The sequence below is a fragment of the Pteropus alecto genome, unplaced genomic scaffold (genome assembly GCF_000325575.1).
Source record: "Pteropus alecto unplaced genomic scaffold, ASM32557v1 scaffold95, whole genome shotgun sequence".
NCBI lineage: Eukaryota > Metazoa > Chordata > Mammalia > Chiroptera > Pteropodidae > Pteropus > Pteropus alecto.
Genome location: NW_006441071.1, coordinates 22752679 through 22770087, shown reverse-complemented (window position 1 = coordinate 22770087; position 17409 = coordinate 22752679). Strand labels below are relative to the sequence as shown.

The 17409-nt window shown below is 31.4% G+C and overlaps 1 protein-coding gene and 1 pseudogene across 1 annotated transcript in view; one reads left to right on the top strand and one right to left on the bottom strand.

Annotated features, from left to right (window-relative positions):
• The window catches only part of VPS13A (vacuolar protein sorting 13 homolog A), a 176789-nt gene that overhangs the window by 135041 nt on the left and 24339 nt on the right, over window positions 1–17409 (bottom strand). Inside the window, 13 exon segments of the mRNA XM_025051387.1 lie at window positions 78–267; window positions 1399–1541; window positions 1869–1963; window positions 3020–3149; window positions 3641–3703; window positions 5278–5449; window positions 6892–6998; window positions 7193–7320; window positions 9439–9496; window positions 12492–12572; window positions 12774–12833; window positions 14084–14143; window positions 14838–14947. Coding sequence (XP_024907155.1) covers window positions 78–267; window positions 1399–1541; window positions 1869–1963; window positions 3020–3149; window positions 3641–3703; window positions 5278–5449; window positions 6892–6998; window positions 7193–7320; window positions 9439–9496; window positions 12492–12572; window positions 12774–12833; window positions 14084–14143; window positions 14838–14947 — 1397 coding nt within the window.
• On the top strand, window positions 11208–11326 carry LOC112485152 (annotated as a pseudogene).

The following is a 17409-nucleotide window of genomic DNA, read 5'->3' as shown; positions in this document are numbered from 1 at the left end:
AAAATAAGTATCATAAAATTAGTCACGAAATCAAACCAAATTGAAATATATTAAAAAAAATTTTTTTAAATGCTTACTGCATCATATATCATTTCTAAAGGTTCGGCTTCTATGATACACCTTTGAGCAACAGTTTCATCTAAAGGATTTGTCTCAAATGTAATTTGGAAGAGTGATGTAGCATCGACCAATGATGACAGGAGGCGTGGTTTTGTGAAACTGTCTGGTAAGCCAGTAACATAAAATGAATCTATTCTGGTTTCAAATCTGCATGGAAAAAGATGCAACCAAAATTAGCAATCAATACAATTTAACAGTATTTTTCAAATTGAAAATAAAAATGAAAAGAATTTCACTTTGCATTTCTTGCTACTCCTTTACATTCTTATCAAAGAAAATATACAATTTGATCTGACTTGAAACAGAGTAATTCACAAAAAAACCTATTCACATGTTAATTTCTATATAAAAAAAAGCTATAAAAAAAAAAGCTATGAAGTTTTGGGGGGTCTCTGGTTTCCCATAAAAGAAGCTTGGAAGTCACCACACCGTACTAACTATAAGTAAAATGCTGAACAAACTGAAAAACCAACAACTCTTTTTGGATATGTAAGAGAGGGCAGGACAGAGAGTGATATATCTATACAATGGACTATTATTGAGCAATAAAAATATTACATTCAAATTCATGCCATATTATGGATGAACACTGAAAAATATCATGCAAAGTGAAAGAAGCCAGATAGAAAAGGCCATATATTAAACAATTCCATGCATATGAAATGCCCAAGGCAGACAAATTCTTTGAAATATAGAGTAAATTAGTTCTTGCCAGACGTTGGAGAGAGGGGAGGAATGAAAAATGACTGCTAATGGGTACATGGTTTCTTTATTTGGGTGTAAAAATGTTCTGGAATTAGATAGTGGTAATTGTTGCACAACCTGATAAATATACCAATGTAATTAGTATACAATGTAGTGTCATAAACATATTATACTTTAAATCAATGAATGTATAATATGCCATATCTCAATAAATTATATCTCAATAAAGCTATTTATCTTAATAAAGCTATTTTTGAAAACAGAGGTAAAATAAAAACATTCCCAGATAAAAAGATAAAAACTAAATTGTTAATACTGTTTCTTTTTGTATGATATGATTGCTGATATTTCTGTATTATCCTTTACAACCTTCTATGTTTCCTCGGCATGCAGTTTTCTATTGAGCATATATTACTTTAATAATTACAAAATATATAGATTTCTGAAAAAAAGCTAAGATCCTAAAAATATAAAAGGATACATTAAGCCATAGCACTCTTTAGAAAATACTGTAAAATTGTAATCTAACTTCAATTTCACAGTGAAATTTTTTCTTATAAAATAAATACTTACTTAATTGCTTGTGCTCCTGGTCTTTGAACAATGCAAGTGCTAAATTCTTCTACCACAATATCTAACAGCTCAGGTTTTTGTCGTTTTTCTCTTAGAACAATAGACATACTTTTCAAGTGAACATAAAACTTCATGGCTTCAAACTAGATTATAGTCAGAGAAATAAAATTAAAAAAATATATATATACATGTACATATAAATACAACATATATTCTTAGTCATATCATATTCATAGTTTATTCTTTCAAAACACCAGAAAATAGTTTAAAAACAATCCTTTATATATTAAAGAATAACAAAATGACACTAAGTAGTAGGGGAAAATATTTTTCCCTACCCTGAAAATTAAAGTAAATAGAATATTTACAGAAAAAGATTACAGAACAAGTCAGTAACACATTTCTGAAAGAATTAAAAACAGGCATCTCTATCATTAAACTCTGAAGTGTAAGTCAAGAAAATCTCTTACTGTTTTTGGCAAGGTTGGATCAACTACTGTTTCACTGTAGCCAATTGCTTCATAGAGTAAAATTTTTTCTTCAGGTGTCAACATTTCTTCAAGACCTACAAATCATGAAAGAAGTGTTTTGTGTTTTTAACTCTAACAAGATGTAACTAACCCATAATTTAGCTGCCTTTAATAAAGTAAATGCAAATTTCACTTTTTATAATACTTTTAAGAAATTATAATCATAGAATGTTAGAGTGGCATTGGTAATTTTAGGAGTAGTCTCAACAAATATAAATTGCTAAATATATATTTTTAGCAACTAAATTACTAAATATTTGTATTAAGCAAGAGCTTACAAAATGGCAAACTATATTTAAGGGCACTTAATGGCACTGTGCTAGGCAACACAGCACACAAAGTATATAGTATTAACATAATCAGCAATCTCCAACATTTTTGGCACTAAGGACTGGTGCTCCTTTAAGAATCTAATGCCTGATGATCAGATGTGGAGCTGAAGTGGTCATGCTAGCACTGGGGAGTGGCTGCAAGCAAAGATGAAGCTTTGCTTGCTCGCCTGCTGCTCAGCTCTTGCTGTATGGCCTGGTTCCTAAAAGGCCACAAACCAGTAACGGTCTGTGGCCCGGGGGCTGGGGACCCCTGAATATAATAATTCCCCATTTTACAAATGTTAAAATTGAGATTCAAAGAGCTTAAATAATTTACCAGGGCCACAGTGCTAATAAGTGATAGATCCAGGATGTAAATGTAAGCCCCCAAGACTTCAAAGTTATAATCTTAAGCATTTGGTTAGGAAACAAAAATCTTTCCAAAAAACAATTTCAACAAAAATTTACATGGTTTATACACTTTCAGAATTTTAATTTATCTATTACTGTGCTATATGCATTTCCTAAATCCTCTGGACATAAAATTATTTTGTAAACACTAGTAAGATAAAAATATTTAATTTTTACTTGACATATATTTACAATGTGTTAATAGTAATTCTATTGATAAGGATAAATTATGCATCATACACATACATGCTTACAATGTCTATTTAATGAGAGAGAGAGAATTCTCTGCAAAACTTAATTTTCACAGAGATGATTACACTATCATAACCTGATGATTGACTGTACTACTATAAAATAAAATGGACATACTTCCAGGTTTCACATCTTGCTGCTGTTTAGTATCTGATTCTGACCAAGTCCACAACCAGCTAAACCATCCTTTATTATCCTCTGAATAGTTTGTTCCTTCTCTATAAATCCTGTATCCAGCTTTCTTTACCTAAAATAAATAAATTTTCAAATAAATGGCAAATTATTCTTTATTTAACAATCTAAAGAAACAGAATCCTGATACTTCCAAAATTTGTCTACTTTAATGAATAAATGTAATCAATCCACAAACTGACGACAGAACACAGTAACCGCAACATTAGCCAAAAAAAAAAAAAGAATTTAGGATTACCAGGTATTTAGCCCCACTGTCTTACAAGCTATGGTAATTGAAAAAAAAATTTGGCTTTTCATCTTCACATGAACTCTGAGTATCTGATAAACCCAATTACTCAGAAAGAATATTCTTCCCATAGAACCTGTATGATTTAAGCAGATGTGGCAAAACAGTAAATCACATTTTCTTATAACATGAAGAAGCAAATTTGAACCCCTTTTAGGAAATAATATATATTACAGCACAATACTAATAAGAGCACCTATCAAATCTATATGAAATTTAGATTTATTTTTACTAATTGAAAGATAATCTGGAATTACCTCAACTTCTGCCTGTTGTCTCACTATAGTTATATTAAATACATCCAGGGCTTTTTCCAACTCCTAAAAATATAAAGGAAAATATGTTTATATAAATAACTTTAGTATATAATCTATGAAACTGATGCATTAAAGATATAACAGAAAGCAGAAAAAAAATCATACATCAACATAATATTCCTAATAAATTCTGAGAAGCAATGCTTATATATATATGTCAGGTTTGGAAATAGTGATAAAGTAATTTTTTTGAACAAAGAAATCATATATGTCATGAACATAAGTGTAACAACTCTACAAGATTTACAGATGCATGTTAAAAGATACCATACATGCACTGTTTAAAATGACTTTGGGTTTTAACTACAGCTAAGGGTAAATACATTAGTGTTACTTTCAACTAAAAATAGAATTATAAGTCCTTCATATTATGTGTAAATTCATATGTCATCATTAAGATATTCCAGGTAGGTCTAGATACACTTAAAACTTGTTTTTAAATCTTACATTTTTCAAAGTTGTTATGGTTATCGAAATAAACTGAGATAAGCTAAATTTTTCATTACATCTCTCTACATTGTCCATGATTATTTTGAAAGTTTCATGCTCAAACAGCTTTTTTCCCCAAAAGAGAAGCAACCATGAACTACAATTATCTAGAAAACAACTAAAGTCAGGGTTTTACTATCCAGCAGACTTGGAAGATTCAGGTTAAGATCCAGAGCTAAGTATGGAAATCTGTAACCACCCCAAAAGGCCTCTAAAAACTTAAACATTTCTGATAGCCTAGGTCTTAAGAAAGTCTCCTAGCTTGAAAATAAAATAAAAAATCTTTAGAGAGTTCATAATTGGAAATTGGCCTGGATTCAGAACGGTTACATTAATTTCAAGAGGCTAACTCTTGTCTCTCTCTCTAAGCTGTACTTTATTGATCTGTAAAATAGTCCCTTCTAGAATGTACCATCATAATGCTAAAAGACAAGATGACTTAGAGAACTCTTAAGATAGGTAATTAAATGTTAAGTTGCTGGTAAAGACTAGAAATACCACAGGAACTAAGAGAAAAAGAGCTCTATCTGAGCAGAAAATTCAGGGAAGTTCATACAAGAGATGGGTCTTAAGCAGAACTTGAAGGATGAGTAAAACTGGGATAGGCAGAGAGATGAGGAAAGGCAGATGGAATACATGAGCACAGATGTGGCTATAAGTATAAGCATAATACGTACAGGAATTTTTTTTTTTTTTTGATTAATGCAGTTAGATAGTCACATGGGGAACTGCTGTGGTGACTTAATGTAAGGATTTCAAACTGCCTCAGAGAATACTGCAATCAATTTTGCAAATATTGTTTAGGTTTTTGAGGTTAAAAATGTCTTACTAATGTCAGGCTTCAAATTACTATTTGCATGAACTGAAATCTCTCCAGATTGAGAATAATCTCAAATTCCAAAAGCTCCCAGGAGAATAACACCAGAGCTTATATCACTAAACTGAGGTGAAGAACAGGAGTATAAAAAAATCTAAGTAAATGAGACAGAGAATGGTCATCAAAATTAGAATAATTAGGACATGTTAGTCACTATAGACTGAAAAGTTAGGTAGTACAAAACACTAAGCAATTTTTTTTAAATGCTAACCTCCAAAGAGTTGAGAAGTTCATCAGATGGCTTCTTATTTGTTAGCTTTTTTTTATACAGTTCTTTGTATTGCTTCATTTTTTGCCTATGTTCTCTAATATGCTTCCATGACCACATCCGTAAGCGGGGGCAAACATTTACTTCAAGAATACCATATATAGCATAAGCCCACCTAGTTAAAAAACAGAAACAAAAACCCTACACTTAACATGCTCAAACCAATGATATAAAATATAATTGATATTGCTTCTACTCTAACATACATATCTGTAATAAAGACTATGAAAATGGTATATTATCCAAGCACTTGCTTTTTCCCAATCATATTTGTCTTCATGATAATGAATATTATCTCTTTCCTAAGTGAAGGTGAGTAAAATCATTGAATTTTATTACAATAAATATAGCTCTACAGAAAAAAAACATTAAAATATTAATTGGCAAATACTACTTTAGCCCCCTGAAGAGTAATTAAAAGTCTACTGAAAGAGTAATTACAACTTCTAGAAATTAGGCAAGAGCTTAATAACTGGAATAGCAAGAATTCTGAATTTTAAAAAGGAATAGTACTTTATAAACTCCAATAACCTTTTCAGGTTTAATAATATAGGTTTAACGTGTTTGATACAGATATATAAAAATTTTTAAAGACTGATAGACAACAAACTGGGATAAAGTTTAATTCCAAAAATGAAAAAGTATTCTAGTATCTCCAGTTGTAAATTCCATTAGAAAAAAATCCTTAATTTTATTAACATAATAAGCAATAGCAGCTACGTAAATTTCTAATCACGAATCAAACTATAGTTTGTATCAGCCCTTAGAGTATCTTAAATTATTTTTTAAAAAAATCAAGAAATTCACTTTTATGCTATATATTTTTAAATCCTAAAAAATAATAAATCAAGCAATTCTACTTCTGGGTATTTATCTGAAAAAAAAAAGATGAAAACACTAAATCAAAAAAGATATATGCACCTTCCTGTTCACTGCCACATTATCTACAATGGCCAAGACATGGAAACAACCTAAGTGCCCATCAACAAAAGAATAAAGAAAATGTGAATACACACCACACACACACACACAGGAATATTATTCAGCCATAAAAAAAAATCTTGCCATGTGTGACAACATGAATGGACCTTGAGAGCATTGTGGTAAGTAAATTAAGTTAGACAGAGAATGAAAAATACTGTATGACCTCATATATGGGATCTGAAATAAAACAAAACAAAAAATAAAAATTGAGCTCACAGACGCAGAGAAGAGATTAATGGTGGCCAGTGGTGGAAGGTAGGGGTGGGCAAAATGGGTGAAAGCTAGAAACTTTCATTTATAAAATAAATAAGTCCTGGGGATATAATGTATAGCACTGTGACTAGAGTTTATAATACTGTATTACATACTTGCAAGTTGCTAAGACAGTAGATCTTAAAAGCTCTTATTACAAGAAGAAAAAGTAGCTACTTACGGTGATGGATGTTAACTAGATTTTTTGTGATTATCATTTTGCAATATACACAAACATCGAATCATAATGTTGTACACTTGAAACTAATACAATGTTGTATGTCAATTATACTTCAATTTTTAAAATTTAAGACATTTTACCATTCTCTGGCATGGTAGTGAAGAGGTACATTAGGTTTGAATTTCCTATATGGAAGATTTTGCGTCATCATATCAACTGATTCAAGAAGCTCCATTGCACTGAAATACTGAAAATGAAAAAAATTAAAGTTCTTAAATGTTTCAGATTTTTTTCTAATTGTTGAGAAAAAAGTTAAATTATTGACTTCTAAAATGAAAATTTTCCATGTAACATTATGAATTTCTGAAAAACATTTAAAATCTTAGTTCTGCTTTTGTCAAACTATAACTCACGATTTAAAATACCATTTTAAAAAATCACCTGTGGTTTATTAAATTCAATTGCTATGTCATGTAACTCGACAGCCAGGTTTATCTTGGGGGCAGAAAAGTCAAAATCAGATCGACGATTCATCTCAAGTTTGGCATTAGCAGATATAGGGCGAAATACTGGAAAACAACACAAATTTTTAAAAATTAAACTGAATTATATTTCTAAAGTCTCAAATTACTAAAAGGATCAAGTTGAAAATAATGATTTTCATTTCATATATATATATATTTTTTTTTTTCATATATTTACTGTCTACAGTTCCCAAATTTCCACACTGCTATGATTTGGTTAGATGAACTGTCAATTCATTAGTGGAAAAGGTTCTTTTATCTTTTTTCTACCTATAATTTGTATTGTCTTCTGAAAGTACAATAAAGGCTAACTGACCTTCCCCTGAAGACCACTATAACCCTTAAAAGTGGGGACAGTCACCAAAACACAAAATAGTCCAATTAAATAGTTTTAATAACATTAATTTTAACAAATAAATGTACATTAGAAATGCTAAGGAGAAAAGATTACATTTAACCACTGACTTCCATTATATAATTATAATTTCTGATCAGTTTCTCTGTATCCGTCTGTCTCCCTTTTAACTTGTAAAATGAAGAAAGAGAAGATGAGTTAGAATTTTCTCAGGATAACCTTCTTGGCTCATCTCATAATCTAAGACAGGTTATCTCTCAACCTTTTGTATTGAGCGCCAAAAAGAATAAAAATAATGTAGATAGAGACCAGTAATAGCAAAATCTAGATAGAGATCAAACATTAAATTATAAATTCACTTATACACAAAGATAATATATCTCTTTTGTTTCAATCATCCCCAAGGGCTAGCACTTAATTTTTTTTTTACACATTAAGCATCCAAAAATACTTTTAATTTGAATAGAACAAGAAGATAATTCATCAACAGGAGACTGGTTAAATTCATTATGGTGTATCTATCCATACAATAAAATACTATACAGGTAAAAATGAGAAAAATTTATGTACATAAATAGAAGGATATAGTACGTTTAAAAAGTATATGTATAAATGACATCGGTATTTGAAAAAGGAAATTATTCTTCTCCCCTAGCTTTGATTCTCATGCTACATAAGACTGCATCACCCACTGTACCCTTCCTAGTTGCAATTAAAGCCCATCCTTGGGCTTTACACCCTCTCCTACCTCTCTCTGACTTTCGCTCCTGGCAACTCTAACTTCTAAGTGATTTCAAAACACAAATGATCTTTCCCAAACCACAGCCTCTCAGTTCCTTAAACTCCTCCACCCTTACCTCATCAACTAGACCTTAGCATAAAATATCTTTGACCTCTCCATAAAATTGGTCTCAAGCATCCAACTCTACCACCATGACTTATCTCTCTAGTATTCATATACCAAAACTGCAAATCCTGTGGGACCTACCATTCATTGATCCTATCTCTATCTTTTCTCTGTCCTTCACCTTTGCTTCATATTCTCAGTTCTCTCCCTACCCTGTTGAAATTCCATGATCAGTTATTTCCGTCATTCTCTGGCATTCACCCTTAACTCCTCTGCTCTCTCACTTAGATGGTACTTACCAGGCAACACCCTAATTCTGGATAAAGCTACTTCTACATTTACTCCACACCTGAACCTGAGCAGCTGAACTTGGCTGGGAAAAAAAACATATAAAACCACAGATTGGTCTCACTTTAATGTCATAAATCTCAAGCAGGTCTTTAATGTTGCTGAACAACCACACAACATTCCTTTAGACTACGGAAAGGCCAAATCCGCTTCTTTTCTCTGTATATTTTAGTAACTCACTTCTGATTATTAAAGTACTAAGTGTTCATTTCAGAAAATTAAAAACCAGAAAAAAGGATAAAGAAAAATTGTAAATATACATCTTTAAAATAGTAAGATCACACTAAGACTACAGCAGCTAGACTTATTAAATTGTATCTGCCATGTCAAAATGTCTTTAAAAATTATCATAATTGTTACTGAGGAGCCCTTAGAGACTTCATAACTCATTAACAACTTTTCTTATGGGACATTTTTCTTTTCTAGCATTGAAATATAGACAAAAGCTCCCCAACAATGAATGACAAAAAAGTGTTTGCTTTTACATATATGTAAATTAATTTAATTATATGAGAAAATTTTACATTAATTACCACAGTGGCATCAACAATGTTCATATCATATTTATGCCACTTACTTTAATTCTAATTTTTATTTTATAGAATTTACTTACCAAAATCATAACCTTCTGGAACAATATTTTCATCAACAATACCTCTCTTCAAGTTGTCCTATTAAAAGACAAACTGCTTTTATTTATATTATTTCCAATATACCTACATCTGACAAAATCCTATTATATTTAAAAGAAAAAAGTTTAGAAGCAATTTAAAAAATAGGTAACAAACTTAGGAGGGCTTATTTACATAAAAAAATTAAAGTAGTTAGATAATATCTCATTCTACTATTATTCTAAAATAATACTTTAAGCATTAAGATACATGTGTATATTTCAATGTGTTTACCTATAGGCACATATACAAAACTTGAAAAAATTCAATGTCCATTTATGATTAAAACTCTCTACACCAAAATGGGTATAAAGGGAATGTACCTCAACATAGTAAAGGCCATATATGACAAACCCACAACTAACATTATATTCAACGGTGAAAAGCTGAAAGCTTATTCTCTGAGATGAGGAATAAGACAAGGATGCCCACTCTCACTAGTTTTATTCAACATAATACTGGAAGTCCTAGCTAGAACAATTAGATGAAGAAAAAAAAAGAAAAAGAAAAAGAAAAAAAAGCCATCCAAATTGGAAAGAAGTAACATTGTCACTATTTACAGGTGACATAACACAGTCATGTCACCTTTTAGAAGTGTTAAAACAAACTGTTAGAACAAATAAATTCAGTGAAGTTGCAAAATACAAAGTCAATATACAGAAATCTGTTGCATTTTCTATACACTAATAACAAACTATCAGAAATAGAAATTAAGAAAACAATTCCATTTATAGTTACATCAAAAACAATTAAATACCTAGGAATAAATTTAACCGAGGAGGTGAAAGACCTGTACGCTTAAAACTATAAAACACTGATGAAAGAAACTGAAGACACAAAGAAGTGGAAAGATATTCAATATTCATGGATTGAGAGAATTAAATATCCACACTACCAAAAGCAATCTACAAATTCACTGTATTCCCCAACAAATTTCCAATGGCGTTTTTCACAGAACAATAACAAACCATCCTAAAATTTGTATGAAATCACAAAAGACCTTAAATAGCCAAAGCAATCTTGAGAAAGAAGAACAAAGCTAGAGGGATCACAATACCTAATTTCAAACTCTATTATAAGGCTATAGTAATCAAAACACTATGGTACTAAAATAAAAACAGACACATAGATCAGTAGAACATAATAGAGAACCCAGAAATAAGCACATATAGTCAATCAATTTTATGACAAAGGAGCCAAGAATATACAATGGAGAAAGGACAATCTCTTCAATAAATGGTTTGGGAAAACTGGACCAATATATACAAAAGAATAAAACTGAACCACTATCTTATACCATAAACAAAAATTAACTCAAAAAAAAAATTAAAGATTTGAACGTAAGAACTGAAACCATCAAACTCCTAGAAGAAAACATACGTGTTAAGCTCTGTGACATTGGTCTTGGTGATGTACTTTTGGATCTGACACCAAAAGCAAAGCCAACAAAAGCAAAAAAGTGAGACCACATCAAACTAAAAAGTTTCCGCATAGCAAAGGAAGCCATCAACAAAATGAAAAGGCAACTTAGTGAATGGGAGAAAATATCTGCTATTCACAATATCTGAAAAGAGGTTAATATCCAAAATTCTCACACACACACACACACACACACACACACACACACACACACACACACAAAACCTCATACAAATCAATAGCAAAAAAAATCTGATTAAAAAGTGGACAGAAGATCTAAACAAACATTTTCCCCTATAGCCATGTCACCCTGAACACGCCCGATCCCATCTGATCTCAGAGGTTAAGCAGGGTCGGGCCTGGTTAGTACTTGGATGGGAGACCACCTAAGAAGACCAGGTGCTGTAGCCTTAAAAAAACAAAAACAAAAAACATTTTCCCGAAGAAGACATACAGATGGCCAACAGGGTATATGAAAAAAATGCTCAAAATCACTAATAATCGGGGAAATGCAAATCAAAACCACAATTAGAAATCACCTAATATGTGTTAGAATAACTTTTTTCAAAAAGATAAGAAATAACAAGTGGTAGAGAGGATACAAAGAAAAGGGAAGCCTTGTACACTGTTGTGGGAATGTAAACTTGGTACCACCAACATGGAAGGCAATATGAAGGTTCCTCAAAAAATTAAAAATAGAACTACCATATAAACAGCAATTCCACATCTAGTTATTTATCCAAAGACAACAAAAACATTAACTCAAAAAGATATGTGCGCCCCCATGTTCACTGCAGCATTATTTACAATAGCCAAGATATAGAAAGAACTTAAATGTCCATCAACAGATGAATGGATATAAAAGTGTGGCATAAATGCATTGAAATTATCATTCAGCCATAAAAAGGAAGGAAATCTTGCCATTTAAGACAATATGGATAGAATCTGAGGGCAGTACACTGAGTGAAACAAGTCACAGAAAAAGACAAATATTGTTTATTCTCACTTATATTTCTAATCTAAAAATTAAAAAAAATAAGCTCATAAATACAGAGAAGAAATTGGTGGTTGCTAGAGGCATGGGGTGGGTGGTGGCAAAATGGGTAATGGGAATCAGAATGTACAATCTTCTACTTAGAAAATAAACTAGTCATGGGTATTTCACATACAGTTTAGTGACTGTAGTTACTAATACTGTATTACATATTTGAAAGTTGCTATGGGAATAAATCTTAATTAAAAGTTCTCATCTCAGGAAAAAATCTTGTAACTATGACTGACGACAGATGCTAACCAGAATAATTGTGATCATTTTGCAATAAATACAATATATACAAATCATTAAACTGCATAACTGAATCTAATATAATGTATATTATATTATATTATATTAGGGGTGTGTGTGTTTATACATGTTTGTGTAAAGGCACATATATCTTCATCATTTCTGTAAATTCTACTAATAGATTTTACATAAAAAAAGACCACTGAATTAGATAAATGACAATGAATAAAACTTTATGTGAAATATGATAGCAATAAATGCATACATACACATATAAAAAAATTTACTTACCAATGAGTCATCATAATTATTAAGGTAAAACAGCTGAGACTTCACATTCCAATAGGCAAAAAGGTTATCCAATCGGATTAACTGGAAATAAATAAAGTTTATTATATATCTTGTTTTCTCTAAAGGATCTTTAACGTGCTATTTTCAGAAATTTCGAATAATTGAGTCATAGTTAAGACAGTAGACACAATTCACATAAATCCATATTATATATTACCACTTGCCTTTCTAAAAGTCTCTTTTATCAAGTCTATGAGTTGACAAAATATTTGTTTATTTTACCTTACGAAATAGTTTATCAGTTTCGTCATGTAAACATGGAACCCAGTATTGATCAGTTGTCTGAGAAGGAAAAAAAAGCAGTAAAACTTTCATTTACATGTGAAATGGCAGAGTAATAAATCATATCTATCATGTCCTAGACCAATTTCCCATGAAAAAAGTCCTTAAAAACATAACATTGAAAGAATATTAACTGACCACAAGAAAGTCTCTGCTTCCAAGGAACTCACTGTTGGTTGAAAAAGCAAACAAGTATATAACCAATTACAAACAGAGAAATGCCACTAAAGAGGTGAAAGATCCAGCACTCTGGGAGAACATGGTAGGAGCTTCAAACTCAGAGTGGTGTGATGGAGAAAGTGATGTCTAACCTAATATATGATATATTAATAGAAATGATTGATTCTAAGGTCAGTAGGGAATATGATTCAGACTAGGAAGATACACCAATATACAATGGGTTCGGGCAACTGAAGTAGCCCAGTATGGCCAGAAAACATAATGTAAAACAAAGAAGTAAAACCAGATATGTTAACCTGGGGCCAGATTACAAAAGCATTATAAACTATTTTAAAATAAAACTGTACACTTTACTCTAAGAGCCATGAAAAGCCACTGAGAGTGAAACTTATTTTTAAAAGGTGTTTTTTATTTTTTTGCAAAGAATTAAATGGATTAGAACAGTGGTTCTCAAACTTTAGCATGCAACAGGGTCACATAGACAGCTTTTTAAAACATGGCTTGCTGGGCCCCAACCTGAGTTCCTAGTTAAATCGGTATGGACTGGGGGACAAGTTTCCGAGGACCTCCAAAGGTGATAGTCAAGACCACTGCTGTCACAGTTACCGAAGACCTTCACAATGCCAAACCTAATGGCTAACTCTCCATTCTTATTTTTCTACCAAACAGCAGCATTTGAGTTTACTCCACCCAACTTTACTGAATAACTTATCATCTGGCTTTATTTTTATTTTGCTTGTAATGGATCCATGTTTTAAAAAAGGAGTCATAGACAAAATCTCAAAGAACAGTAATTACTTTTATTTTGTACTTATTTAAAACTCAGATATGGATTATTTTAAGTGAAAAAAAGTATCAAATATCATAATAAACAAATAAAAAGCCCTCATATTTTAAACTGAATCTGATTATCAACCATTTTATGAAATGTGAAACTACCTATTCTCAATTCCAATTCAGTCTGTACACTTTCTATATAGACACGTATTCTGACACAGACATAAATAATAATTAGAAGTTTGATGTACTATACTGCACAATATGGTTAAATTTCTTTTTAAACAAAGTACCTGCATGCTGAGATTTTGAAGGGAAATACCAAATGACAGTGGGTTTCCTCGATTTGTGATCTAAAGAGGAAAAACAGTAAATTTTTACTCAGATTTTTAATAATTAGACGAAATTCATATTATAGAAAAAGTTCACTTTCTGGGTAGTATGTAATTTCAAACATTCAAAAACATTTTAGTATTTTCCAGAACAATTTTTATTCTTATATTTTTCCTAATACAATACCAATTAAAATATTAAGTATCAATGTACTAGGTTGCACAATATCTGCATATGTTTTTCAGTTTACAAAAAAAAGTTTAAAATGATTGACCCTCACAATAGTACTATGAGAAGTTATTATGTTTTAGAGAGAATATACAATCTGTTTGAAATCAATTAGTTAATTGATTCTATTGATCAATTTAGCTCTACTGATTCCTTAGACCAGTGCTCTCTCCAAGAGATATAGTAGAAAGTATTTTAAAAATACATAAATGGCTAAATTTATAACTTCCACCCATCAAAGTGATTATAAGACAGACATTTTCCTTCATTATCTGATGTTTGAACATTTTAGGAAAGTGTAATCAAAGCAAGGAAGGACTCCGAATTACTATAATTATAGAAAAGAAAGATCATTTCATCTTCAACTCTGTATCCCTCTAATTTCCAGCATTTAATAGGTTGACTACTACAGATCAGGTGGCAATAAACAGTGAAATAAGTATATACATGTATATAAAAACAAGTACTATCTATTAAAATACTTACATCATCTTCAAAACGAACATGGATGTTGGAAATTTTCACTTGAAGATTTTTTATGATCTGAGTAATTAATTTTTCTGTAAAAGTGTCCTGTTTTTCCACCCGATGTTTTTCTACAATTGCAAATATTCCTTTTTAACTTGAATGAAAAATATAATCTATAAATATCTATATATTGAGTAACATACATGTTACTTTGTTAAAGAAAATAAATCTATATTTGTACATTTGTTTTCCAAAATCTTTCACACCAAAAGACTTTCAAAGGCAACTAAATGTAGTTTTCAAAAAATGAGTTTCTTGTTCATTGAAACTAAAGTCAACCTTGTAGCATTTGTTTGGTATTTTTATAATTTCTCTGTTAACTATACCTGAGTACATAAAAATATGGAAAGCAATGAAGATTATTAGGTAAGAATTGTAATCGGATTAAATAAGAAAAGCCAGAGAGGACAGCAAAGAAGGAAACTCCCTTAAAATCGGTGATACCATCATAAGTTGTCTGTGGTTAGATGTAAAACAGTTGAATATGATTAACACAAAATAGGAAAGTATAAGATCCTTTCCCTCTCTCCTTTCAAACAAGGATGAAGGAAGTTAATCATTTGTTTCTTTTTCTAAAAACAGAAAGAATAAAGAATTGAGGTTTCTGATTTCTCTTTTAATACACCTTTGATAATCACTAGTTACTATCCCTTCCACCACTAGAAAATGTCAGTGAAAGATATCTACTTTTCTCTTTCTTGTTCTGTTCTACCTGCATAATACATATTATCTATCTTTTCCTCTAATGACCTACTTACTACTCCCTAATTCACAGGAGACAGTAAATAAAGTTGAAGATATCATATATACATCAAATGCAAGAGGTAAGTGAATATATTTGAATATAAAAGGACTTTAGAATAGGTAGCATATAAGCTCTTTGAAGACAGAAGTGTTTAATCTTTGAATCACACCACTAATATTATCCTTTGCTCCATAAATTTGTTCAATCATTCAATTAAATGTTAAATCTTTCTCTATCCATTAGTTTCCTCTTGATTTTCTTATCCAGCTCAGATTACATATTACTTCACCAACATTTTAAACTCTTTGCTCTTTTTTTTCATTTTCCTCTGTCAATAAAGCTCCAACCCTGAATAAAACCAACTATCTACTTTTTGTATAAACATGCCTATGTCTTGCCAGGTGGGTAATGGAAAAGAAAAATCATAACAGGACAGATTGGAATTACTGTAAATTAGTCATCACCAACTTCCACCAACCAGCAACCTTACTGAATTTCTCTAGTCAACTTGTTCACACTCTCCAGAGCAACTATTTCAAACTTTTCTGATTCTCCTCAAAGCTCCAACAACCCTTCCACTGCTCTCTTTACCCTTAGCAGACGGCATTGTCTCCAACTTTGGAAGAATTCTGAAGCACCTTTTCTACAATCAGCACTTAATAAAAATGGCTATTTCTAAGGTGACCAATGACCTCCATGTTATAAAGAAAATGAGTATTCCCTAATCCTCAATTTACTTGATATCTAAGAAGGATCCAATACATTCCTTTTTTCCTAAAACACTCTTTTCCCATAAAATCATAATCTCCAAATTTCCTTCTATTTGACTGCTACCTCTTGAGAATCTTTTCTGTTATTTTCCTCTATACAATCATTAAATATTGGATTTCTTTAGGGCTGGCTCAGTCCTAGGGCTGTTTCTCTTCTCATTCCATACTGCTGCTGCAGGGAATATCACCCACCTTTTAGTCTGAAATATTGTCTTAATGCTGATCATTCTCAAATGTATACTGGATAAAGTACGAAGTGAGAAATAATCACAGGGAAGTTGGTACATTCAGTAAACTACAAATAGGTTGTCAGTACAGCTAAAGTAAAAAACAGAAGAGATATAAAAGGGCCAGAAATGAGGCTGGAGAGGTAAACAGGATTCAAATCATGAGAACTTTTACATATCTTGCTGAAGAGTTTAAACTTCTGCCTTATCATAATAAGGTATCACCAATGAAGTTTAAGCATGGTTTCACATTTATATTTTAGACCTAAGTATAAATGAGAGAGACATTTGATTAAACATGGTGGACTGCATCTATCTCTATATTCCTCTGTTAAACCCCATTAATGCAAAAAGCATAGCGGGAAAAAATAGATAAACCCCCAAGGCCAAAAGAAATTAGAGTGTAAGAGAAAGAATATATAAGAGATAGCTTCAAAAATTTAGAAGCTGGAAAACAGATGGCCTTGGCTGACTTAGCAAAGAGGAAGAAATTCATTCCTAAATGCTCACAGATGGAGATGCCAACAAAATACAAAATGAGTCAAAAAAGTCTTGGAAAGATCCACAAACTAGAATCCTCAGAAAACATGAATAGCAAAGAGAGAACATGGTGGAGGGAGAGGGTGATAATACATGTATTGGTTTAAAGTCTGTATAATGAGCAATTAGAGATTTCTAGGTACTCTCCCACCCCCCCGCCAACAAAGCTAAGCAACTATTCTTTTCCCACCCTGGTGAGAAGCAAGGAGAAAATGAACCTGACAGGCTCCAGCACACATACAACCACA